We start from the raw sequence: 27855 nt of genomic DNA, 5'->3' as shown, positions 1-27855 counted from the left end.
ACATCCACCCTATCTAAGCCATTCATTATCTTGTAAGTTTCTATTAGATCTCCCCTCAACCTCCTAAACTCCAATGAATATAATCCCAGGATCCTCAGACGTTCATCGTATGTTAGGCCTACCATTCCTGGGATCATCCGTGTGAATCTCCGCTGGACCCGCTCCAGTGCCAGTATGTCCTTCCTGAGGTGTGGGGCCCAAAATTGCTCACAGTATTCTAAATGGGGCCTAACTAATGCTTTATAAAGCTTCAGAAGTACATCCCTGCTTTTATATTCCAAGCCTCTTGAGATAAATGACAACATTGCATTTGCTTTCTTAATTACGGACTCAACCTGCAAGTTTACCTTTAGAGAATCCTGGACCAGGACTCCCAAGTCCTTTTGCACTTCAGCATTATGAATTTTGTCACCGTTTAGAAAATAGTCCATGCCTCTATTCTTTCTTCCAAAGTGCAAGACCTCGCACTTGCCCACGTTGAATTTCATCAGCCATTTCTTGGACCACTCTCCTAAACTGTCATCAGTGGTTCGACCACTCAAACACCTCGGGATGACTTGTTGGTTACTTAAAAACAAGAACACTGACTACATTCACAACAGAGTTGCAATATCAATATCACCACGTCAACAACGAAAAAGAAAAAACTCAACAAACAAATTCATCAAGTTTCGGCTCATAAATGTTTTTATTAAGATTGGACTCATAAATCTTAATTAGCTTTGTAAAATATCCAATATCATCATCACTTGTACAGATATACATATAAGTAATCTAACTGTTTTGTACAATTTTCTTTAACACTATACTGAAAATATGTTAAAAAAAGGGGGATGTGGTGATCTGTATATCTGTGTATATTAAGCAAGGGGTCAATGTAGATGCAATACAACTGAGCAATCACTAGAGGGAGCACGGGAGGTATAAAAACACACGAACAGGAAGTCAGCACACACTTCACAGGAATGGTAGCTGGTAGCAACAGGCATCAGGCATCTCAAATGTAACTTAAAGTTAAGCACTGAAGAGAAAACAAACTCACAATAAAGCATCTACTTCAACTTCAAGACTACGAGTGTTATTAAGACACAAGGAACAACACAACAGCGAAAGCACTTCTATCCAAAGATGACAAGTTAGGACATGATGCAGTATACCAAGGATGTTGTCGTGTAACAAATGTGATTTTGAATGTTATTCTTGTTATTTCTGTAATTTGTGCATATGCCTGGCCAGTGACCACTTTCACAAGACACAATTATATCCCATTATATTATGTTCTATTATATTACATTATTATACTATAGACTTGGACAAAGCAGCCAGTTGATTGGCACCCCATCCACCAACGTAAACATTGGCTGAAGCTTCATCATCGAGGCAGGTAGCTGGAGTCAGGAAAATTTCTGGCTCGGTCCACCCATCTCAGGGGAAAGTGCCTGCAAAGGCAGGATCTTCATTGCCAGAGGTGGGTGTGGGCCAGCCGACTCAGGAAGGAGATTCAGAGGCAGTCAAAGGGGCTGCTGGGTGCCAAATGGGCTGTTTAAAAGGCTCGCCACACTGTTGTGGGACTTCGTTCCAGTTAAAATAAAGGCCCTCTCTCCTTTTATCCACTTACCCGATGCACTCCCCATGCTTCATCCATGCAACCTCAGGAATCCTATGCCAGGTTTCGCCATCGACCCCTTATGGCCCCTCATACCTCCTTTGCCAGGCTATGGCATTTCCATGAACATTGGTTCTATAGTGTCTAGTGGGTCAATGAATTCTGTAGTAACAGTATGACATTTAAAAAATAGATTTTAGAAAGTCATTTGTTCAGTCATTACATTCCACTATGTTTTCAAAAATAATTTCACTACAAGTTAATAGAAGTGGCAGTCATCCATATCCTTTAAAGTATCAATAACAGAAATCACAAGTCCTTGAAACCATTCAATTTATTCAAGTAAATAAACATTGTGAAAAAGACCGTAGAGATCAAAGAGACAGAGCTGTCAATCAAGCAACATTTTCCCGAGGGTGCAGCAGTGTCAACAAGAGTACTGAATGTCTGGGCTTTTAGACAAATATACATATTTATTTCCATTGAGGTTAATGGAAGAGTCATCAGGAGAGATATAAAACTGACTTCTGGGGCGAAATTCTCCGTTATCGGCGGAAAGTCCGCCGATCGGCGCAAATCCGACTTGCGTCACGTCGGAAAAATGGGTCGATAGTCTCTGGCCCGAAATGGGCTAGCAGCGACGTAACGGGATCCGCGCTTGCGCAGTGGTTCACGCCGTGCAGCGTCATATGCGCTGCACGGCGTGACGGCTCATAAGGCCGCGCTGCTCCCCCCCCCACCCGACCGCAACACCCGACCGCAACACCCGACTGGATGAATGGCCGTCGCTCAGCCCCGAGGTTCGAGTCACGCGATGTGGAGGCGCTCCTGGACGCGGTGGAGCAGAGGAGGGAAGCCCTGTATCCCGGGCACGGCCGCAGAGTTGCCCCACGCCACAGCCGGCGTCTGTGGAGGGAAGTGGCAGAGGCCGTCACCGCTGTGGCCCTGACACCACGGACAGGCACCCAGTGCCACAAGAAGGTGAACGACCTCGTCAGAGCAGGCAGGGTGAGCCTCCCCATATCCCCCCCCTCCCCCATATCCCCCCCTCCCCCATATCCCCCCTCCCCCTATCCCCCCTCCCCCTATCCCCCCTCCCCCTATCCCCCTCCCCCCTATCCCCCCCTCCCCCCTATCCCCCCTCCCCTTATCCCCCCTCCCCATATCCCCCCTCCCCCATATCCTCCCCCCCCATATCCCCCCCTCCCCCATATCTCCCCTCCCCCATCTCCCCCCTCCCCATATCCCCCCTCCCCCATATCTCCCCTCCCCCATATCCCCCATACCCCCCTCCCCCATATCCCCTCCCCCATATCCCCCATATCCCCCCTCCCCATATCCCCCATATCCCCCCTCCCCATATCCCCCCTCCCCCATATCCCCCATATCCCCCCTATCCCCCCTCCCCCATATCCCCCCTCCCCCATATCCCCCCTCCCCCATATCCCCAAGTGAATCCAGCCCTAACCTTAACCTCTGCAATGCACACGCAACCGAATGCGTGCATTCATATACCTGCCTAACAGTGTTGCCTTTTACCCCTGCCCCCCCCCCCCCCACAGGAGAAGCGCGCACACAACAATAGGGAGCATGTGAGGACTGTAGGAGGGCCCGCTGATGAGAGGCCACTGACCGTACACGAGGAAAGGTCCCTGGAACTGGCTGGCGGACCTGAGGACCAGGAGGTTGCTGATGCAGAGGTCGGGGGCGTACTAGCGAGTGAGCCACCGACAGCCCGTCCCCATATCCCCCCTCCCCTATATCCCCCTCCCCCGTATCACCTGATCACTGCCTGATGTCTAACCATGCATGCTTCATTGTGTATCGCAGGACCAAACGTCCAGGCACCCATCCCCGCAAATGCAGACCGCCCGCAGGATGCCCCTCGGAGACCACAGGAGACGGAGAGACCCGCACCCTCCAGCATGCGACGCCCGCAGGATGCCCCTCGGAGACCACAGGAGACGGAGAGACCCGCACCCTCCAGCATGCGACGCCCGCAGGATGCCCCTCGGAGACCACGGGAGACGGAGAGACCCGGACCCTCCAGCATGCGACGCCCGCAGGATGCCCCTCGCACACCACAGGAGAGACCTGGAGCAACAGGGAGACGACACCCCCGTCACGTGCGGGAGCGACCACCCAGCGACGAGGGGGGCAGCCACAGGACCCCGTCACATCCGAGCCAGGACACCACTACCCAGGACACCACTACCCAGGACACCACTACCCAGGACACCACTACCCAGGACACCCCTACCCGGGACACCCCTCCCAGGAAGACGAAATACCGGACAATGACTCAGAGTGGATGGGTGGAGGCGAACCCCCACCCCAAAGTGCCATGGACTCAGAGTGGGACGAAGAGCACGACACAACGCCACTGCTGTCACCAACACCCTCCACCATCGCAGAAACACTCACCACGGTTGGGCACTTTAGTGATGAGGCGTCTGGTACACCACTGGTGCGCACAACACAGCCGTCCCGGTACAGCAGGTGGAGGTAGGAGCAGCAGAGGGATCGGGCGGTCGGAGGGCAGCCCAGCCCAAGCGAACATCTGCCGCCCAGATGGATCCCGGGTTCCTGCAGTTACCACACCCATACATAGATCCGATGCAACCACCGACCCGGAGACGAGCGAAGAGGGTGACGGGCGGGAGGAGTCCACCCGCGTCCAGGAGCTGGGAGTGGTGCCGGTCATGCGTGCCACCCAGGCCGACAACGCATGGGTGGCGTCCGCGGTGGAGGCAATGGGTGCGACGGTGTCAGACATGGGGAACGGTTTGCGAGGCCTGGGGCCTTCCGTGCAGGCGGCGTCTGTGGCCCAGGAAATGGCTGCCCTCTCACAGGAGGCCATGAGCCAGTGCCAGCGCCAGATGGCAGAGGCGCTCAACGCCATAGCCCAGTATCAGCAGGCCATGGCCCAGTCTCTGCAGGCCATGGCCCAGTCTCTGCAGGCCATCGCTGAGGGCATCGGCGCCAGTGGCCATGTGCGAACCGGCGTCGCACTGTCACAGACAAGGTTTGCCAACCCCCTGGGCTCCATGGCTGCAAACCTGCAGACCCCTGTCGATACCAGCACGGACCTCCAGGACTGGCAGCGCCAGATGTCGGGGGGGGGCGTCGGATGGCCAGTCCGTTCGCATCCCCCACCCATGTAGAGGCCTGGGGGCCATCGGGCACCCCGAGGGAGGAGGAGGTGGTGTGGTCTGTCCCGGCTCCCTATGTAGGGGAGGTCTCGGTACACCGCGACACCTCGGACTCCCCCCCTTCCGTCCCAGGTGCATTGGGTGGGCAACGGGCAGGACAGGCTGGCAGCTCGCCATCCCAGTCGCCCGGGCCGCAGCCTGGCCCATCTAGGCCAGGACGCCCCAGGAAACGGCCGCCAAAGGGATCCAGTGTCAGAGGGCAGGAATCACAGGAGTCCACCTCCAGTTCTGCTGTACCGTCTGGGGAACCACGTAGACGTAGTCAAAGGGCCCGTAAGGCCAAACAATTAGACACTGAGTAAGTTGGCACGGGTGCAGGGCACAGATGAGTTTTAGGGGCTAGGGCACGTGCATGAACTCCTTTGGTTATTAAAGTCAATGTTACACCTACCGAAGCTGCCTTTGTGCTCTGTCCAAAGTGTGCGGGGGTGTCATGTACGCTGAGCGCAAGTGTGTGTGTGAGGGGTGGTCTTACCTCAGCCCCAGGTGAGTGTGCCCCCTTCCCCCTGGGCCGCCATCAACATCCCCCGGGCAGAGGACGGGACCGTGCGCTGCAGTGTCACAGCCGCATGCAGGGATGGTCCGGGTGGATGGTGGTACTGTGGCCATGGGTCAGACATAGTCCAACGATGTAGAGCCAGGAGCTCATCGCAGGGCGGGTTGTCATCATCCTCCATGGCCTGCGATAGACACGTGTCCACCCGCAACTGTGTGAGCCCGGCCCGTTGTGCCGCAGGTGGATCGGCAATGGGGGGGGGGGGGGGTGGTGTGCATGCGGGTGGGGTTGGGGAGGGGGGTGAGGGTGCTGGGTGGGTGGATGGGTGGGGGGGTGTGGGTGGTCGGCTGTTGCCATGGTGTGCGGTCTGTGGCCATACTACCCGATTCCCACGCCCATCTAGTCAGTGAAGCGGGCGTCTATCAGTCTGTCCCGTGCCCGCTGGGCCAGCCGGTAACGGTGAACAGCCACCCGCCTGTGTCTACCCCGTCTGCCCTGACCATTGCCCCCATCCCCCTCATCTGGGGAGGACTGCGCCTCTTCCTGCTGCTCCTCCACTCCGCCCTCCTCTGCCTGCGGCACATCGCCCCTCTGCTGGGCTATGTTGTGCAGGACGCAGCACACCACAATGATGCGGCCGACCCTATCTGACCGATACTGGAGGGCGCCCCCAGAGAGGTCCAGGCACCTGAAACGCATCTTCAGCACGCCAAAGCACCTCTCAATAACTCCCCTTGTCGCTACATGGGCATCATTGTAGCGGTTCTCCGCCTCATTGCGTGGCCTCCGTATAGGCGTCATCAGCCACGATCGCAATGGGTAGCCCCTGTCGCCCAGCAACCAGCCCCTCAGCCGGGGATGGCGTCCCTCGTACATGCCGGGGATGGATGACCGCGACAACACGAATGAGTCGTGTACACTGCCTGGGTGACGGGCGCAGACGTGCAGGATCATCATGCGGTGGTCGCAGACCACCTGTACGTTCATCGAATAGGTCCCCTTCCTATTAGTGAACACGGCCCTGTTATCTGCAGGTGGCCGCACGGCGACGTGCATCCCATCGATCGCGCCCTGGACCATGGGGACCCCGGCCATGGCAGAGAAGCCCACGGCCCGGGCATCTTGGCTGGCCCGGTCCACGGGGAAGCGGATGTAGCGGTGCGCCATGGCATATAGGGCATCTGTCACTGCCCGGATGCACCGGTGCACCGATGTCTGCGATATGCCGGACAGGTCCCCACTCGGTGCCTGGAATGACCCCGTTGCATAAAAGTTCAGGGCCACCGTAACCTTGACAGACACGGGGAGAGGGTGTCCCCCGCCAGTGCCACGCGGTGACAGGTGTGCCAGCAGGTGGCAGATGTGTGCCACGGTTTCCCGCCTCATCCGGAGTCTCCTCCTGCATTCCCGGTCCGTGAGGTCCTGGTATGACTGCCGGGGCCGGTACACACGGGACACCCTCGGGTGCCTCCGTTGCCGTGAGGCCGCGACGTCCTCCTCCCCCTCCTCGTCCTGTCGGTCAGGTGTCCCTCCAGCCTGGGCGGCTGCCGCCTGCCCCTCTGCGGCAGCCTGCGCCGCCTCTCTGGCACGCTCCTCCTCCTCCTCCTCCTCCTCATCCAGGGCAACATAGACATGAGCGGCTGCCACCACGGCGGCCAACATCGCTGGATGATCTGAAAACATGACGGCCTGGTGGGGGGGGGGAGGGGAACGACGACATGTCATCATTGCCCATATCCCCTCCTCCCCCCAGCCAGGTGGCATGGACCGCATGGGTCCAACTGTTGGAGGCTGGCACCTGGCCAGGTGGACCAACTCACTTGCCCTCCCATCCCCCTCCTCGGCACGGACCCCCCCCCAACCTCCACCCCAGCACGGACCCCCCCCAACCTCCACCCCGGCACGGCACGGACCCCCCCAACCTCCACCCCGGCACGGACCCCCCCCAACCTCCACCCCAGCACGGCCCCCCCCCCAACCTCCACCCCAGCACGGACCCCCCCAACCCCCAACCTCCACCCCGGCACGGCACGGACCCCCCCCCCCAACCTCCACCCCAGCACGGACCCCCCCCCAACCTCCACCCCGGCACGGACCCCCACCCCAACCTCCACCCCGGCACAGCACGGACCCCCCCCCAACCTCCACCCCAGCACGGACCCCCCCCCCAACCTCCACCCCGGCACGGACCCCCCCCCCCAACCTCCACCCCGGCACGGACCCCCTCCCGGCACTCCCCCGGAGCCCAGCCTACTCTAACCACCCCCCCCCCCCCCCCGCCGCACACACACACACACACATCCCGAGACACACCTCTCCTCACGCATTCAGACTGCGGCCACGCCATTGCCTGCCCAGAGCCAACCCCCCAGGCCGTCACTCACCTCCACACTGGTCGGGGTGAGCCTGGAGCACCGGGTCACGCCGATGAAAAGGAGGTTTAATTTACGTCGACGTGAACGGTCATCACGTCGACGGGACTTCGGCCCATCCGGAAGGGAGAATATCAGCAGGCCGAAAATCGGCTGCCTTGCGCAGACCCATGACATTCTCCGCGGCAGCGGCGCCATTAACGCCCCGCTGACTTTTCTCCCTTCGGAGACTTCGGCAACCGGCGGGGGCGGGATTCACGGCGGCCAACGGCCATTCTCCGACCCTCTGGGGGGTTGGAGAATGACGCCCCTGATTCACTTATCTATTTAATACCTTCGCAAAACGTCAAGATCTACCTATATCCGTAGTTGACACATTTACAACAATTAATACACACCAGCTAATTGTCTATAGATATAATAAAAAATGGGAACTCAACCAAAGAAAGGGATATTAGGGATATTAGGATGTCATGCTGAATTTAAATCCAAGTCCAAAACTGCTTGTTTGTTTTGGGCTGTTGGATAAGCACACACACACATACATATAGACAATTTTTATTTTTTCCACATCTCCTAAAGCAACAGGACCCACATTCCCCTTCCACCCACCCTTACGCCCCTTTCAACTTGGCATTGGTTTTCATTCACCGATTTCACATATACACAGCCACTAGGTGTTAGTAAATTTAAGTGCTGGATCTCAGACTGCAAGCAACCCAGTTTATAGTGATCATGGCACAAAACTTCACTACACCTTTGGTTCAATTTAGACACAAGCTGAATTTGAGATGAGGTGGCCGGTTGTCATATCATGATTAAATCAAGTATGGCACCAAGGAGCCCAGTAATATTGAAGTCAATGAGGAATGAGGGAAAGCTCATCAGTAACAGTCGCTGGCCCTACTGGATTGTTAGATTATTGCTACTTAGTGAAAAAAACCCTAATCTTCTATACTCAAGGATATATAAACCTAGGGCTGGATTCTCCGCCGGCGGGATGCTCCCGTTTTGCCGGCAGTCCGGGGGTTTCCCGACGGCCTGGGGCTGCCTCACAATGGGAAACCCCATTGGCCGGCAAGTGTAACGGAGCATCCCGCCGCCGTGCTGAACCAGAAATGTGGCGCGGCGAGACGGAGAATGCAGTCCCTAGTCTTTGCAACCTGTCCTCCTAATTCAACTCTTTTAACCCAAATAGCATTCTGGTGAATCTGCCATTCAGCCCCTTCAAGGACTTAAGAATTAAGAAATAGGAACTCGAGTAGACCATATGAGACCTCGAGCCTGCTTCGTAATTTAACACAATCATGACTGATTTTCCACTTCCTCTCCACTTTCCTGCCTAACCCCCATTTCCCTTGATTTCCTGAGAGATCAAAAATCTATCTCAGATTTAATTATATTTAATGTTGGAGCATCCACAACCTTCAGGGTCGAAAATATCAAAGATTCACAAGCTTCTTAGTGAATAACTTCCCCTCGTCTCACACCTAAATGATCAATCCCTTGTCTCCTACATTATAGACTTCTCAGCTCAGGGAAACAAAACATGCAGTGTCTACCATGTGAAAGCCCTTCAGAATCTTTTATGTTTCTTATTCAGTCTCTAATCATAAGACAACCCTCTGATCCAGGGACCAATTTATTTAATGTATGCCATACTATCTCCAAGGCAAGTATATTCTTCCTTAGATATGGAGACCAAAACTGCACACAATACTCTTGGTGTGGTCTCACTGAAACCCTGGACAATTGCAACAAGACTCTTGTTCTTGTACCCAATACCTTTGCAATAAATGTCAGTATGCCTTTTAGTTGCTTGCTGTACCTGCATGCTAACATTCTGTATTCCTTGCAGGAGTACACCCAAGTCTCTCTGAACATTAGCATTAAAAGGTTTCATGCCCTTTTGAAGATTTTCTGATTTTTCTATTCTTGCCACTAAAATGAATAACCTCAAGTGTTTCAGCATCAAATATGGTTGGCTATGCAGAAGCACTCATTCCCAAACCTGAATTCCGCTGCCGACCATGTTGGATTGAATTCCTCCATTGGCTTCCAGGGTGGAAGTCAGAAATATGGAAATGGTGAATTAACACATTCACTATGCTTATGAAGGAGCCTTTTATGAAATTGGGCTGTCCCAGCACCTGAAACACCACATCAAACATTCACTCAGTAATCCGTAGTGCTAAAGTGTAGCAATGACTTTTCATTAGCCTTGTTAGGTAGTTAGAGAGCAAAGTTGAAGGTGTAGAATGAAGTACAAATTCAGACAAGAACAAGCTATTCAAACCTATTTTAGCTAATCAATGTCTGTGGTTTGTCAAGTACTACATTTTAATCATTATTTTTAATCTTCAGATGATCCCAAAAGTGACTTACTTGGCTACGGATGGTATTTTGTTGGAGTTCTGGACTACGACAAGGAAAAGAAACTCTATCTGGTGCAGAAAGCAAATAGTTATGATTTAATTCGAGATGAAAAAAACCAAACAGTTGTGAATGGTGGTATTACTGAAACTGGTATGTATTTTCTAGTTATGCTTGTTTAGCTGTCTTAATATACTCAATTGCTATGGACAGAAATGGATAACTTAGCTACACTTGAAATTGCTTTATTTGATAAACTGAACATTATCTCTAAATAACATATATAAACCATTCAAATAATAAAGAAAGATCTATCCTGTAGTGGGTAACTACGTATTTATTTTCAGAGATTTAGATCAGACCTAACATTTAACCCATTCCTGCCAACATCCCCATAAATACCCTCTGTACCGCGTGATCTCACCCTTTTGCATGCACACCTCCAATGGAAATATGACAACCGACAGTTCCTTAAACATGTGATGCTCAATTTCACTGAAATCAGAAGTTAGAAAATCGTGGTTTCATTGGTTTTCATTCGAGTTCTGTTGGCAGTAAGAAAGAATTATCAACTGACCGGAATAATGATCCTTTCAATAACAATTTTCAAGCAGCTAACAATCTACTTTGTAAGTTCATATTTCTCAAATTTCAGTAATGCAAAACTGGTGTGTGAAATTGGATTAGAAACAGCACGTGTTTCAGCATAAAATACTCCAAGCTACATTGAAGTATCTTGTGACATTTTAGGAACATAGAAATACAGAATGAGTGAACCATTCAGTCCTTCCAGCCTGTTTCATCATATGGGCAGAATTTTCCAAAAAAATTACAAAATGCTATTTTTGGTGAAAAAATAGTTACGATTCCTGCCAGCCCCACGTGCGATCTGGATCACAATCTTCAAACACTTTGAAAAAATGTTTTCCCCACGTGAAAAATGCTGCACCTGAGGTGCAAAGCGTCTGATTCGACCATTCCAGGGCTATCTGAGCAGTTCAGTTCAGTGTTGCATTTAAACAGCTCCACAGCACTTAATCCTATCCAAACCAGGAGGATGCCAGCAAGGAACCAGCTTCTGGATTTATGGAGGGGGCTCTCAGCCATTGGGTGGACAAGAGGCGGGCCACAATATACTGTTGGGCTGGGAGGAGGTGCTCCAGCAAGGTCACAAATCCTGCCTGAGAGATGGTGGCAACATTAGTCAGTGCCTGCAGCCTGATCAAGAGGACGGTGTGAAATGTAGGAAAAAGCTGAGTGACCTACTACAATCAGCAAGGGTAAATGTTCCCGGAATCCCCTTGGCACTCTACCCTTCCATCATCCCCTGGAATGTCACTTGAAACCCACATGCTGCCATCTCGCAAGCCCCCAGTACCCGACCTCCCAGCATCATCCCAAATCCCCCTTGACACGCCTCATATAAATGCCTCCCTGCTTAGACGCAGTGCCAACACATATGCCAGTTGTCATCAAACTCTGACCTGCTAGGCATCCAGCTCACATGATCGCCATTTATGTTCCTGTAGGAGAAGCTCGCCCACAACAGCTAAGCGAGAGAAAACGTATGGTGGAATGCCCGAGCTGAGGATCCTGACTCCATTTGAGGAGAGAGTCATGGAGCTCGCAGGGGAGGAGCAGGAGTGGCGCGAGCCTGCGCTGTGAGCGAGGTGGGTCTGTGAGAAAAGTGAGGGGCCACTGCACCTTCATCCCGATTACCAGCCTCAAGTGAGTTCTTTGTAGTGCAAACCCTTGACCAGACCATGTACTAAAACCATATCCCTTGCGTTGCAGGAACATCAACCAAAGAGCTAGGCCCATCTACAAGCAGTATTCCACCGCCACCCTCGACAGCACCTCATTGGAATCTCAGAAGAGGACACAGATGAAATGTCACACCCATCACCCGTACCATCCACCATTGCAGAGACACACACCTCAGTGGGTGAACGAGCAGACAGGCTTCTGGGTTACTATCTGATGAGCACCATACAGCTTCTGATGCATATCAGGTGGAGGCGGGCATAACTGGGTGACGCGGCAACACCAGTCCTGGCCATCCAGAGGACGGCCACCAAAAGCATCTCAGGCAACAGGGCGTGGAAGGCAGCAGGCTGCCTCCACTTCTGATGTGCGTCCTGGGAATACACCGTAAAGTAGTGGAAGCGTTCACAAGGCTAACGAATTGGAGGGACACAGAGTGAGCACAGGTGAAGTTAGGCACATAGAGATGGGGGTCTTTATCAAATGTTACAAATGCACATGACACTTTATTAAAAATCTTGTTCTTCACAACCTGAAGGCCTCACTATTGCCAACCCTCATCCCAGTAAGAAACTGCTTTTCCTCATCTGGATACAGCTCTTCTCATAGGTCCTCAATGCCAAGCCAACGGTGTTGCCCACTCAAAGCCAAAGATACATAAATCCTGAAAGGATTTGGGAATTGATTTGTGAGCCCTAGACCCTTGCCCCTAATCCCCTTCTAGTGCTAAAGGACAAAGGGATTTTGTGCTAAACCTCACTTGCACATGAGCTGGAGGGTCAGCATGCTGGCAGCAGACTGACAGGAGACAGACATAAGCAATAGCTGAGGAGCATCTTCAAGCTTTCCTCACTGCGAGTTGTCATCACCTTGCTGCATTGAGCAGGCACAAGGACCCCCCAGCTGAGTACCCTGATGACTAAGGTTTCATGTGACCCTCCACGTCACAATGGTTTTTGGGGGTGGCTTGTTGAGCTGTTGGGCAACATGCTGATTTTAGAGCATGAAGTGAGAAGCAATGCGGGTCTCCTGCCCATGCAAACCCTTGACCCCACCTGGCCTCCATCCTCTGGCTCCTCCTCGACTCCCTCCTGGACTTCCTCCGCATCGGAAGAGACGTGCAGCTCCTCCAGGTCTTCATCAGTAAGGTTGCCCCACTGCTCAGCCAGGTTATGTAAGGCACAGCAGGCCACCACAATGCAGGAGATTCTCTGAGGATGTCGCACCGCTCTACCACAAACCGGGTGGCACTGTGATCCTCTGCTTCTGTCTCAGGCATCTGCACTAGTGTCATCATAATGACCCTCTTATGGACTGACCTCATTAACACTACACTCTGTATGCTTCATCCGATGCCGGTGCTTATGTAGTTACATTGTATACCTTGTGTAGCCCTATTATATATTTTCTTTTATTCCCTTTCTTGCCATGTACTTAATGATCTGTTGAGCTGCTCGCAGAAAAATACTTTTCACTGTACCTCAGTACACGTGACAATAAACAAATCCAATCCAATCCAATCCAATCAGCTAAGACCTCAGCGGATAACTTTTCTCCTAACAAGCCATCCCTGCAGCCTGGGGAGACCCTCGCAAATTCCAGGGATTTGTGATTGCCCAAGGATGAATCTGTCATGTACGCTTCCTGGAAAACTTGCAAACACACGCATGAACATTGTCTGGTGGCCATATATCAATTGGACATTAAGGGAGTGGAACCCCTTCCTGTTGATGAATTTTCATAGAATTTACAGTGCAGAAGGAGGCCATTCGGCCCATCGAGTCTGCACCGGCTCTTGGAAAGAGCACCCTACCGAGGCCCACACCTCCACCCTATCCCCATAACCCCTTAACCCAGTAACCACACCCAACACTAAGGGCAATTGTGGACACTAAGGACAATTTAACATGGCCAATCCACCTAACCTGCACATCTTTGGACTGTGGGAGGAAACCGGAGCACCCGGAGGAAACCCACGCACACACGGGGAGGACGTGCAGACTCCGCACAGACAGTGACCCAAGCCAGGAATCGAACCTGGGACCCTGGAGCTGTGAAGCAATTGTGCTATCCACTATGCTACCGTGCTGCCCTAAAATGATGAATGGGACTCCCTGATGCCAGAGGATGAGGTGAGCGATACGGGTACCGTTCAACGCTCCCTACACCTGTGGCAGGCCAGTGCCAAATCCTGATGCCCTCTCGTCATGCCAGGCCTGGTCCAGAATGATATGAATGAAGTCCGATGCCCTTGCATATAGTGAATCCATGACCTCACGGATGCAGTTATGATCCTGGAACAAACCCGTTGCATAGAAGTCAATGGTTGCTTGACCTTCACTGTCACAGGGAGCAGGTGTCCTTAGCCTCCATGTGGTGCCAAGTTGGAAGAATGTGGCACACTGCCTCCCTTATGAGGTAGAGTCTCTTGTGACACAAGTCAGACAGCTCCCTAGGTCTCTTCCTTCGCCTTCGAGTCCACTATTTGGCAGGTGCGGGCTCTGGCCCTTCATCCTGCCCTGTGGCCTCTTGGTCTCTTGACAGTGGAAGTTCTGTGGGTTGTTACACGTTTTAGTTGCTGTGAAATGAAGAGTCTAAAGTTCTTGTTCCTTTTCACCAAACACCATTTATTTCACTTCCACCGCCTCTGCACAAAACTCTTAACAACACACCACCTGACAGAGGCCACCTGAAGCCCCTTTACATATCAGTGTCAATTAATGGATACTTAACATAAATGAGACAACTAATTGCAATGTCTCTTCACCCATTACTTAACAGTCTCCCCTTCCTTGGAGAAAAAAAATAATTAGGTGAAAACAAAATTTCACAAAACTCAAAAACACACACATGATGTCCCCCCTCCTTTTATTTTTTGTTTGGACGAGAAAAAAAAAACTGTCACAGAAACAAGCGCCCTTCATTAACAATATCCAAAAGTTTCTGTGAACCCGCCCCTCTTTTTGTAAAACAGTCTGACAGTTGATAGCTCCTGTCGACCCATTTAATTTTTGTTATTTCCCCTCTGTCCAACATCTGCTTCAAACTTGCGATGTCTGTCCGTAACCTCTTTTCATTGACACTTTTTGTAGAGTGCACATTTTCCCACAGGGATTTATTGTCAATGTGACAGTCAATAGGTATATTACCCAAATCCCCTAATCCAAAATTTCTGTCAATATCACACTTAAATAAAAGACATATCCACCGCCTCTACAAGGCTTAACGTTTCAGCAGCCAAAGTGCTTTTTACCACTCTCCTTATTTTCTTTGTTTCCCACACAAGTGGGCAACATTTACCATTGTTCCCCAAAAGGAAAATTATAAAACCTCCTGCGCTTGAAACCCCATCACATAAACTTGCGTAGGATGCATCACTATAAACTATGAGTTTCAAGTGCTTAAGGTCACCTAAAACCGGGAACTTCAAAACACATTCCTGCATTTTTAGTTTGGCCAATGCTTTATTTGCTCTTATTATGTCTTCCACTTTGGGATCATTCATTTCTGTACTCAACTCTAACACATCAAAACTCACGTCCGGTCTAGTCTGTCTACCTAACCAGTTCAGTTGCCCAATTAAACTTTGCAGTTGCTCTTTTTCTATCTTTGAAACCATTGCGTCTTTTTGTGAAACTCGGCCACGACTAATTGCAATTGGGGTGATGCTTTCCAAATAAGATTGCTGACGTAAAGTTGCTGTGAAATGAAGAGTCTAAAGTTCTTGTTTTCCTTTTCACCAAACACCATTTATTTCACTTCCACAGCCTCTACACAAAACTCTTAACAACACACCACCTGACAGAGGCCACCTGAAGCCCCTTTACATATCAGTGTCAATTAATGGATACTTAACATAAATGAGACAACTAATTGCAATGTCTCTTAACCCATTACTTAACAGGTGCCACCGCTCATTGCTGCTGGAGGTTGTGCTCCTCCAGGGCTGTAATATGCAGAATTGCCAGCTTCACTAACTCCATACCAATATCTCTTGGTACGTTGTGAGTGATGAGAAAGAGAGACAGTCAGGTTGGTGTCACAGCTGCTTAACCAGTATCTCCCCTCACCCATTGGCCTCCTGGTCCTGGAAGCAGCCAGCCCTACACCTTATCCAGTGGCTATTGGCCATTCACATCTCAGGTCCCCTTCCATCTCCATTGCATGACTGGCCCCAGTCAATGTCCTCCTCCAGTCAGAGTCATCTTTGGCTTTCTGTCTGGTTGTCCCCTCCTTTGTTGTCTTCATCACTGGGGGTTCTGACCCAAGGTTTCTGTGGTCACCCATCCCTCATGGGCAGGGTTAACTGGTTGGTGATGTTCACTTTTGGGGGCTAATAGATCCTCTATGGTAGTTGCTGGGTTCCAGCAAAAATACGCAGACAGTCCCTCTTGATCCTGTGTACACAAGCGTTTATCCTGAACCCTGAGATTTCACCCCTATTCCTGACTTTGAGACTGTGGGTAGCTGACATTGTTAAGTGTTAACTCTTGATGGCCAATTAGTTTGATGAACATGAGTCTCTGGAGCTTTGGAGGGCACATTAACATTCTGCAGCAGGGATAGGCAAGGCTAATAGACACCCTTCTTACTCGGGCTGCATAATTCTGAGTCTCATTGCTGTCAAACCTTAAGAGTCCGAGACCGCCACTCAATTCATTTTTTTACGCACCTCCCCCCAAGGCTAGGCACCATATTGCCTTCTCTTTTAGGAGCTGCCCAGCAGGCCCTGTCTCCTTGGACTCCCTGATGCTAGCTGGATAAGTGTGCTCAACTCCTTAATCCCTCTCAGTGGTTATGGCGCCTGGCTCCCATTTTTAAAAAGCAGTAGTAATTTGCACCTGCATTACATCATGCATAGTGGATGGGAAAATTCAATGAGGTCTGAAGGTTTGGCTTTAATTTTTCTAAGCATATTAAATGCTTTCAAATTAGGGGGTCTGCTGACGGGAGTGGTTTATAAAATGTGGTGGGGAGGGTCAATGAAGGTGGGTGCCCGAGATTTTTGTTTATCTCACATGTGCACAGGGTGTACTCCCGAATTGATTTGTTCATCCTAGATAGGAAGTTGTTGGCGGAGGTGGTCGACGTGGAGTACTCTGATTGTGGTGTTGGATCATGCTCCACATTGGGTGGATTTGCGGGTGAATAAGGGTGGGGGCCAGCGCCCGCAATGGAGGCTTAGATGCGGGGGTTTTGTCGGATGAGGAGGTGTGTGAGCGGGTGAGGAAAGCCCTTCGGGGGTATGTGGCGATAAATGACACGGGAGGATTCGGCTACCACGTTGTGGGAAGCATTGAAGGCAGTGGTGAGAGGGGAGTTAAATTTGATACGGGCACACAGGGAGAAGGCAGAGTGGGTGGAGATGGAAAAGCTAGTGGAGGAGATTCTGCAGGTGGACAGGAAGTATTCGGAAACCCCGGAGACGGGGCTGTTGAAGGAGCGGCAGAAGTTGCAGATGGAGTTCGGGTTGTTAACTACAGTTGGGCAGCTGAGGAGGGTGAGAGGGGCAGTGTATGAATATGGTGAGAAGGCGAGCAGGACCTTGGCACACCAATTGAGGAAAAAGGAGGCAGCGAGGGAGATCAGGAAAGTAAAGGACAGAGGAGGGAACGTGGTTTTGGACCCGGTGGGGGTGAATGGAGTGTTTAGGGATTTCTACAGTAGGTTGCATGAGTCGGAACCCCCGGCCTGGGTGGAGGGGATGAGGCGGTTTTTGGGAAGGTTGGAGTTCCCGAGGGTGGAAGAGGAACTGGTGGAGGGGCTGGGTGCTCCCATTGGGCTGGTGGAAGGGCTGGAGGCGATGCAGCCGGGCAAGGCCCCGGCCCCAGATGGATATCCAGTGGAGTTTTAGAAAAAGTTCTCGGGGGTTCTAGGGCCTTGTTGGTGAGGGCGTTTAACGAGGCGAAGGAGCGGGGGTGCTCCCCTGACGCAATCACAGGCCTTGATCTCTTTAATTTTGAAATGAGATAAGGATCCGGAGCAGCGTGGGTCATACAGGCTGATCTCACTGTTAAATGTGGATCCCAACCTAGTGGCCAAGATCTTAGCCTCAAGAATTGAGGACTGTGTGCCAGGGGTGATAGGAGAGCACCAGACAGGGTTCGTGAAGGGGAGGCATCTGGCGGCTAATATTAGGAGGTTGCTAAATGTGATAATGATGCCTCCCGAGGGATGTGAGGTGGAGGTAGAGTTCACCAAGGATGCGGAGAAGTCCTGACTATTTGTGGGATGTCTTGGGGTGGTTTGGGTTTGGGTAGGGTTTCGTAGATTGGGTCCGGCTGCTGTATCAGGCACCGGTGGCAAGTGTGCGGACAGACCGGGTGAACTCGGAACTACTTGAGGCTGCACCGGGGGATGAGGCAGGGATGTCCACTCTCCCCACTGCTTTTTGCCCTGGCTACAGAGCCGTTGGCGATGGTGTTGAGAGCGTCAAGGGACTGTCGAGATAGTATGGGGGGGTGGGGTGGAGCACAGGATCTCGCTTTACGTGGACGATCTGTTGCTGTACATTTTGGACCCGTTGGGTGGTATTGAGGGGATTATGGGGATTTTAGAGGAATTCGGCTGGTTTTCAGGTACAAATTGAACATGGGTAAAATAGGTCTTTCCGATCCAGGCGAGGGGGCAGGAGAAGAGATTGGGGGAGATGCCGTTCAAGTTGGTGAGGGGGGGGGGGGGCTTTCGGTAGGTACTTGGGCATTCAGGTGGCTGCATAAGTTAAATCTGGTGCGGTTGGTGGAGCAGATGAGGTCTTTAGAAGGTGGGATGCGCTCCTGTTGACACTGGCAGGGAGGGTTCAGATGGTAAAGGTGACCGTCCGCCCGAGGTTCTTGTTTGTTTTTCAGAGACTCCCAATATTTATTCCCGAGGCGTTTTTCAGGAAAGTGAATACGGTGATTTCAGGGTTTGTGTGGGTGGGTAAAGAAGGTGCTGCTGGAGGGGGTGGGTTGGCTCTCCCGAACTTTATAAATTACTATTGGGTGGCGAATATAGCGCTGGTCAGGAAATGGGTAGGGGGGGAGGAGTCGGTATAGGAACGGATGGAGACAGCCTCATGTAAGGATATGAGTTTCGGGGCACTGTTAACGGTGCCTTTGCCGTTCTCGCTGACCAGGTACTCAACAAGCCCGGTAATGGTGGCAGCCCTGAGGATGTGGGGGCAGTGGCGGCAGCACATGGGGCTGGAGGGGGCGTCGGTGTGGGCACCGATATGTTGCAACCACCGGTTTGCTCCTGGGAGGCTGGATAGGGGGTTTCGAGGGTGGCAGCAGGCGGGGATCGAGCGGTTTGGGGATTTGTTTATAGACGGGAGCTTTCCGTGTTTAGAAGAGTTGGAGGAGTTTGAGCTGCCCGGTGGGAATGGGTTCCGTTACTTGCAGGTGAGAGACTTTGTATGGAGGCAGGTATCGACTTTCCATCACCTACTGCCCCAGGGGCTACAGGATAAGGTAGTGCCGAAAGCGGGAGTGAAGGAGGGGAGGCTACTGAAAATTTATAAAGAGCTTATGGATAGGGAGGGAGCCCCGATAGGAGAGGTGAACGGAAGTGGGAGAGTTGGGTGGGGAGCTGGAGGCTGGGGTTATGGGAGGACGCCCTGAGGCATGTCAATGTGTCCTCGTCATGTGCCAGGTTTAGCCTTATACAATTTAAAGTGGTCAACAGGGCACATATGTCTGTGGTTCGGATGAGCAAGTTCTTTGAAGGGGTGGAGGACAGGCATGGGAGGTGTGCGGGTGGGCCTGTAAATCATGTCCAAATGTTTTGGGCATGTCCGAAGCTTAGAAGATTCTGGCAGGGGTTTGCTGACGTCATGTTGGAGGTAGTAAAGGTAAGGGTGGTTCCGTGTCCAGAGGTGGCGATTTATGGAGTGTCAGAAGACCTGGGAGTCCAGGTGGTGAGAGAGGCCGATGTCTTAGCCTTTGCCTCCCTGGTAGCCCGGAGACGGATCTTGTTAGTGATGTGTTAGGCAGGTAGGTTCGATGTGGACTGCACTCGATGCAGGGAAGCTAGAAACAGATGTCTAACACTGGAGAAGATCCAACACTGTTTTATTCAATGATAGAACTGATGTACATATTCAGCTGTGGGTCGACACTATACTGAACTGACTGGAGACCTTTTAGTAGCCTGACCAGACTTACTAGCTGTTACTAGCCTGACTAGACTTACTACATGGTGTTTGCACTTGCTAGCTCGAGGACTCTGACTGTCTCAGTGGCTGGGTCCCGAGAGAGCGGGAAACCTAGTGCCCTCTGGCTTTATAGTGGTAGTGTCCTGTCTGGTGATTGGCTGCACTGTGTTGTGGTTGTGTGCTTACTGGTCATCCTGTGTGCCAATCACTGCCTGTCTGCATCTCATTATATATATGAGTGGATATTATGACATCTCCCCTTTTTTTTTAGATAAATAAATACTAAGGTGTGCGTGCGTATATATATATATATATATATATATATATGCCTGACTATACACAAAAGGTGTCTAAATGAACGTATATACATAGGAAGGTGTCGATAGTGCAGATACATGGCAAACAAAACAATATTTAGAGGTTAAATCGATGAAGTCGCAAAATGTACAAAAGTTCAGTCTACTGATTCAGTCTTTGTGGTGGGTTACGAATTCTTGTCGATCGCTGCAGAGGTGGATCAGGAGCCGCCTACATGTGGATAGGCGGGATCGCTGCCATCGCGGTGGTCGCATGGGCCAGCAGGATTGCTGGTAGATCGGTGGCCTCGTGGCAGGGTACGTCCGGAGGAAGCATCGTAGGCGGCGGGGCACTTCGGTCAGGTAGCAGGTGTGGAACTTTTCGCAGTGCCCATCTGTTGCGCCGTATCAGGGAGCCATCAGCCATGCGGACAAGGAACGATCTTGGGGTCACTTGTTTATCACAACAACTGTGGCTGACCAGCCGCCCTCAGGCAACTGGACACGAACATGATCAGTTGGGGCCAGCTCGGGTAGATCCGTGACATGAGCATCGTATGTGGCTTTCTGTTGGGCCCGTGACTGCTGCATTTTCTGTAAGACCGTGAGGGGGTCAAGGTCTGGAACATGGATGGCTGGAACTGTGGTCCTCAGATTGCAATTCATGAGCATCTGCGTTGGAGACAACCCAGTGGACAGTGGGGTTGCCCTGTATGCCAGCATCGCCAGGTTGAAGTCGGAGCCTGAATCTGCAACTTTGCACAGCAACCGCTTTACAATATGGACCCCTTTCTCGGCCTTCCCGTTTGACTGCGGGTAGTGGGGACTGGAGGTTACGTGACGGAAGTTGTAGGACTGTGCAAAATCAGACCATTCCTGGCTGTAAAAGCAAGGACCGTTGTCGCTCATTACTGTGAGCGGAATCCCATGCCTGGCGAACGTTACTTTGCAGGCTTTGATTTCCGCCTTCGACGTGAGGTCGGACAGTTTCACCACTTCAGGGTAACTAGAGAAGTAGTTGACCAGGAGTAAATAGTCACGCCCCTTGGTGTGGAAAAGGTCTACACCTACTTTGGACCACGGAGAGGTCATGATCTTGTGCTGTTGCAGCGTTTCTTTGGGTTGAGCTGGTTGAAACTTCTGACAGGTAGGGCAGTTGAGGACTGTGTCGGCAATGTCCGAGCTGATGCCCGGCTAATAGACCGCCTCCCAAGCTCTGCGTTGGCATTTCTCGACCCCAAGGTGACCCTCATGGAGTTGGCCCAGCACCATAGCCCGCATGCTCTGAGGAATTACGATCCTGTCGAGTTTCAGAAGGATTTCCTCCACCACCATCAGGTTGTCTTTTACGTTATAGAACTGGGGACATTGTCCCTTCTGCCAGCCATTGGTAAGGTGCTGCATCACACGCTGCAGCAGAGGATCCTTGGCCGTCTCCTCACGAATTTGGACCACCCGTTCGTCAGAGGCCGGAAGGTTGGTGGCACACAACTGCACTTGCGCTTCTATGTGGCAGATGAAGTCACTTTGTTCACACGGTGTGATGATGGACCTGGATAGGGCATCTGCAACGATCAGCTCTTTGCCTGGCGTGTAGACAAGTTCGAAGTCATAGCAGCATAGCTTAAGAAGAATTCGCTGTAACCGAGGTGTCATGTCATTTAAATCCTTCTGGATTATATGGACTAGAGGCCTGTGGTCCGTTTCTACAGTGAATTTTGGCAGGCCGTAAACGTAGTCGTGAAACTTGACTATCCCTGTCAGGAGGCCCAGACACTCCTACTCAATCTGAGCGTACCATTGCTCAGTGGGCGTCATGGCCCTGGAGGCATACACCACTGGAGCCCAGGACGAGGAGTCATCTCGCTGAAGGAGCACCGCCCCAATGCCGTCCTATCGACCAAACCAGTCGATATCTTGGTTTCCTTGGTTGGGTCGAAGAACGCTCGAACCGGGGCTGTGGTGAGCTTTGCATTTAGCTCACGCCATTCCTCTTCATGCGTGAACAGCCACTGGAATTCCGTCGACTTCTTGACGAGATGACGGAGGGCCGTGGTGTGGGATGCCATATTGGGAATGAATTTCCCGAGGAAGCTGACAATCCCGAGGAAGCAGAGGACCACCTTCTTGTCCTCCGGGGTCTTCATGGCGTTGAGCGCCGAGACCTTGTCGGCATCTGGCTGCATGCCCTGCTGCGAGATGTGGTCACTCAGGAACTTAATATCCGATTGACCAAATGAGCACTTGGCCCTGTTGAGCTGGAGGCTATGTTCATGAATTCTCTGGAATACCTTCTTGAGGCGAGCGATGTGTTCCTGGGGGGTTGTGGACCAGATTATTACGTCATCAATGTATACTCGCACCCCCTCGATGCCCTCCATCATCTGCTCCATGATGCGGTGAAATACTTCGGAGGCCGATATGATCCAAAAAGGCATCCGGTTGTAGCAGTAGTGACTGAACGGGGTGTTGAACATGCACAGCTTGCGACTGGACATGTCCAGCTGTATTTGCCAAAAACCCTTGGAGGCGCTAACTTAGTAAAGAATTTGGCATGAGCCATCTCACTGGTCAACTCTTCACGTTTTGGTATCGGGTAATGCTCCCGCATGATGTTGCGGTTTAGATCCTTAGGGTCAATGCAAATGCGAAGCTCCCCTGACGGCTTCTTTACGCAGTCCATGGAGCTGACCCAGTCTGTTGGCTCTGTGACCTTCGATATGATGCCCTTGTCTTGGAAGTCCTGTAATTGCTTCTTCAGACGATCCTTGAGGGGTGCCGGCACCCGGCGTGGTGCATGAATTACAGGGGTGGCGTTCGGCTTGAGCAGGATTTTATAGCGGTATGGGAGCGTGCCCATTCCACTGAATACGCTGTGGTACTGCGTGATAATATCATCTATGTCGGCTTGCAAGTTTCCATCAGGTGAGGCCGTCGCCAGTGATGATGACATGGTGTGGACTTGCTGAACCAGGTTCAGGAGCTTGCAGGCTCGAGCACCGGGCAGGTATGCTCTGTCAGGCCTGACGATTTCAAACCGCAGTGTTGCCTTGATCGCCTTATTGGATACCCCTAGTTGACAGGAGCCACTGGCAGCTATGGCATTGCCATTGTAGTCAAGGAGCTGGCAGGACGGTGGAAGAATGCTTGGTCTGGCACGGATGGTGTCGAGGTCGGATTTTGAGATGAGGTTCGCTGATGCGCCGGTGTCCAGTTTAAATCGGATGCGAGCCTTGTTAACTTTGAGGACAGCACACCACTCGTTGTCGGGATCCACACTGAGGATCGAGAGGCGTTTCGCCGTTGTGGTGGAAGGCAGCGCATGTGTAGTTATGATGCCCACCCGGTATGGGGACTTGAGACACTCAGCATCAGGGTCTGTTGGACTGTCGGGATTGGAATCTGGCATGCCTTGTTGTATTGAGCGGACACTTCTGCGCCGCAGCTGGGATCGCTGGCTGCTGAGTGGTGGAGCAAATCTGCAAAGGGCTGCATAGTGGCCAAGCTTGCCACACTAGACACCGGCGTCCTTTTGTCGGACATTGCCGCTTTAAATGGGCGGAGCCACAATTCGGACACGTCATGACGCCAACGTCAGCGTGTTCCGTGTGCCATCGCGCATGCGCAGTGCGGTCGGTCGAGGTACGCACCTGCGCAGTCGGGTTATCGGGCTCGTCGTCCACTTGGTCGTGGCGCGCATGCGCAGGGACCCGGGAAAAGCGCGCGAAACGGCCACTCTCCTCGATGCTCTGGCCCTGCATTTGTGCAATGGCCTGCACCCGTTCCGCCTCGTGGGAGGCCAGCTTTGCAGTTTCTGCCGCCCTGATGTGGGAGTAACGATTCTTAGCATGCTCATGGACAACGCACGTCTCGATAGCGACAGAGAGGGTCAACTGTTTGACTTTCAGGAGCTGCTGCCGAAGGGAGTCGGAGTGGACCCCGAAAACGATCTGATCCTAGATCACGGAATCAGCCGTCAAGTCATAGTTACATGACTGCGCTAGGATGCGGAGATGGGTCACGAAGGACTGAAAAGGTTCATCCTTACCCTGAAGCCTCTGCTGGAAAACGTACCGTTCAAAGCTCTCATTCACCTCAATGTCGCAGTGGCTGTCAAACTTCAGCAGGACTGTTTTGAATTTTGTTTTGTCTTCGCCGTCAGCGAACGTAAGGGAGTTGTAGATGTGGATGGTGTGGTCCCCCACAGTGGAGAGAAATAGCGCGATCTTCCTGGCATCCGATGCTGCTTCGAGGTCGGAGGCCTCGATGTACAAGAGGAACTTTTGCTTGCAGATTTTTCAATTGGTGCCGAGGTTGCCGGAGATGCGGAGGAGGCTGGATGTTTTCCATTTCACCGGATGGCTGCTTGCTGGTCAATGCTGATTCACTCGAGGTAGGTCCATCAAGATCAGTATCACTCTGGTACCATGATGTGTTAGGCAGGTAGGTTCAATGTGGACTGCACGCGATGCAGGGAAGCTAGAAACAGACGTCCAACACTGGAGAAGATCCAACACTGTTTTATTCAACGATAGAACTGATATACATATTCAGCTGTGGGTCGACACTATACTGAACTGACTGGAGACCTTTTAGTAGCCTGACCAGACTTACTAGCTACCGCATGGTGTATGCACTTGCTAGCTCGTGGACTCTGATTGTCTCAGTAGCTGGGTCCCGAGAGAGCGGGAAACCTAGTGCCCTCTGGCTCTATAGTGGAAGTGTCCTGTCTGGTTATGTGCTTACTGGTCATCCTGGGTGTCAATCACTGCGTATTTGCATCTCATTATATACATGAGTGGATATTATGACAGCATGGAGAGACTCGGAACTCCCAAAGTCGGGGGTGTGGGTTAGTGACTTGGCGGGGTTTCTCGGGCTTGAAAAGGTCAAGCTCGCCCTGAGGGAATCGATGCTAGGGTTTGCCCGGAGGTGGTAGCCATTTAGCAATTTCTTTGGGAAAAGTTAAGCTGTCAGCAGTGGGGTGGGGGGGGGGGGGGGGCAGAAAGGGGAGGCAGGGGATGTTGGGGAAGGTGGGGGAAGGTTGGTGGGGAATTGTGGTTGGGGAGTTGTTTAAGTAAGATATATTGGTTGGGTTCTGTTGTGTGTTTGATGTGCTGTTTAGTCTGTTAAACCTTATAATATAAATGCTTCAATAATTTTTTTTTTTTTTAAAATGAAGGGGATGGTGTGGGGGGGCAGGGGTGGGGGATGGCACCAGACCCGTGGTGGTTCTTACATCTAGGGGGCAGATAGTATTCCTTCTTTTCGCCAATGCGTAACGTATACTCGAGGATTGACTTCTTTATTATGGGGAGGTCATTGTTGTCGGGGATGAGGAAAGCGGAACACTTGCCGATTCTTATTTTGGATCATGCTCTGCATTTGGTGGATGTGGTCCTGGAGAAGAGGCCTGCACAGAGGCCAGCATGGAGGTTAGATGTGGGGCTGCTTGCAGATCCGAGTTTTTGTGTGAGGATGGCAAAGATGACCGACGATTATGTGGGGTTTAATAAGAATGGGGAGGTTCCGTCGTTGGTGGTTTGGGAGACGCTAGAGGCGGTGGTAAAGGGTGAGATCATCTTGTATAAGGCGCAGATGGATAGGGAGGCAAGAGAAGGGCGGCAGAGGCTGGGAGATGAAATCTTGGAGGTTGATGGGAAGTATGCAGAAGTTCCCACACAGAGCTTTTGGTCAATAGAATGTAGCTGCAGATGCAGTTTGACCTTTTGTCTGCAGGAAAGCAGTATGCCATTTGAGGCGGGCGAAGGGTTTGGTGTACGAATATTGGGAGAAGGCTAGTTGCTTGCTGGTGGGACAGCTCTGCTGACAGGTGACCTTGTGAGAGATTGTTCAGTTCCGGGATGGGGCAAGGGGACTGGTGGTGGCACCGGAGCAGGTGAACAGGACATTTTGAGGAGTTTTATAAGAAGTAGTATAGGTTGGAGCCTCCAAGGGATGAGTCGGACCTTTTTGGAGGGGCTGGAGTGTCCTAAAGTAGGAGAGGAGGAGCAAGCAGGGTTAGAGGAGCGAGTGGGGATTGAGAAGGTTCGGAGAGCGATAGGAAAGATGCAAAAGGTGAAACACCAGGGCCGATAGGTTACCGGTGGAATTCAATAATAAGTTGTTGGATAGCCTGGCGCCGCTGTTGGTGGAGATATTTGAGGACGCGGTGGCTAAGGTAGCACTCCCAGAGACATTGGGATAGGCATCTTTTTCGTTGTTGTTAAAAAAGAGATAAGGACCCAGTGGTGTGTGGGACATATTGGCCAATATCCATGTTAAATGTGGGTGCAAGATGCAGTATTATGCATAAGCATTTGTACATGTAAATATGTTTGACCTCCAACCACTAGGTGCAAAGCAAGTTATACCATATAACACTGTAACCTAGGCGGAGTCTGTAGGAGAATTTGTCGTGGCTAGTTGTGTTTATGATTGTTCCAGTTTGTTAGTATTCGGTTCCAACCCAGTTTGTTATACGGTAATAATTTTGACTAGTCTAGAACTAGATGTTCTTTGGTACGCCGATTCAATCATTGTCACGGTACAAGATTCTTGCCAAATTGTTGGCGCTTAGGTTGGAGGAGTGCCTTCCGTGGGTGATTGGGGAGGATCAGATGGGGTTTGTAAAGGTTAGGCAGTTGTCCTGGAATGTGCGGCGCTTGTTAAATGTGGTGCTCTCTCCATCAGACGGGGAGAAGCTGGAGGTGGTGGTGGCGCTGGATGCAGAGAAGGCGTTTGATAATAATAATCTTTAGTGTCACAAGTAGGCTGACATTAACACTGCAATGAAGTTACTGTGAAAAGCCCCTAGTCGCCATACTCCAGCATCTATTTGGGTACACAGAGGGAGAATTCAGAATGTCCAATTCACCGAACAGCAAGTCTTTCAGGACTTGTGGGAGGAAACCGGAGCACTCGAGGAAACCCATGCAGACACGGGGAGAACGTACAGACTTCGCACATACCGTGACCCAAGCCGGGAATCGAACCTCTGACCCTGGCGCTGTGAAGCAACAGTGCTAACCACCGTGCTACCGTGCCAGATAGAGTGGAATTATTTATTTGCGGTGTTAGAATGGTTTGGGTTTGGTCCTACGTTTGTGGTGTGGGTCAAATTGTTATGTAAGGAACCGAAGGCGAGTGTTCGCACAAATGAGGTGATGTTGGGATATTTTCAGTTGTAGAGGGGAATGAGTCAGAGGTATCCCATGTCCCATATCCCCTCTTTTGTTTGCGCTGGCAATAGAGCCCTTGACTATTGAGCTAAGGAGCTCAGATAAGTGAAGGGGGATGGGGGGATGCGTGGAGCATAAGGTTGCCCTGTATGCTGATAGAACATAGAACATAACAGCACAGTACAGGCCCTTCGGCCCTCGATGTTGCGCCGACCTGTGAAACCACTCTAAAGCCCATCTACACTATTCCCTTATCGTCCATATGTCTATCCAATGACCATTTGAATACCCTTAGTGTTGGCGAGTCCACTACTGTTGCAGGCAGGGCATTCCACACTCTTACTACTCTCTGAGTAAAGAACCTACCTCTGACATCTGTTTTATATCTATCACTCCTCAATTTGAAGCTATGTCCCCTCGT

General features: G+C 51.5%; 1 protein-coding gene across 1 annotated transcript in view; it reads left to right on the top strand.

Annotated features, from left to right (window-relative positions):
* dnah1 (dynein, axonemal, heavy chain 1) overlaps positions 1-27855 on the top strand; it is a 1119271-nt gene that overhangs the window by 131020 nt on the left and 960396 nt on the right. The window contains exon 7 of the mRNA XM_072472076.1: positions 10051-10212. Coding sequence (XP_072328177.1) covers positions 10051-10212 — 162 coding nt within the window. The remainder of the gene's footprint in view (positions 1-10050; positions 10213-27855) is intronic.

The sequence above is a fragment of the Scyliorhinus torazame genome, chromosome 13 (genome assembly GCF_047496885.1).
Source record: "Scyliorhinus torazame isolate Kashiwa2021f chromosome 13, sScyTor2.1, whole genome shotgun sequence".
Classification (NCBI taxonomy): domain Eukaryota; kingdom Metazoa; phylum Chordata; class Chondrichthyes; order Carcharhiniformes; family Scyliorhinidae; genus Scyliorhinus; species Scyliorhinus torazame.
Note: the sequence above shows the minus strand (reverse complement) of the source record. Positions and strands in the feature narration are given on the sequence as shown.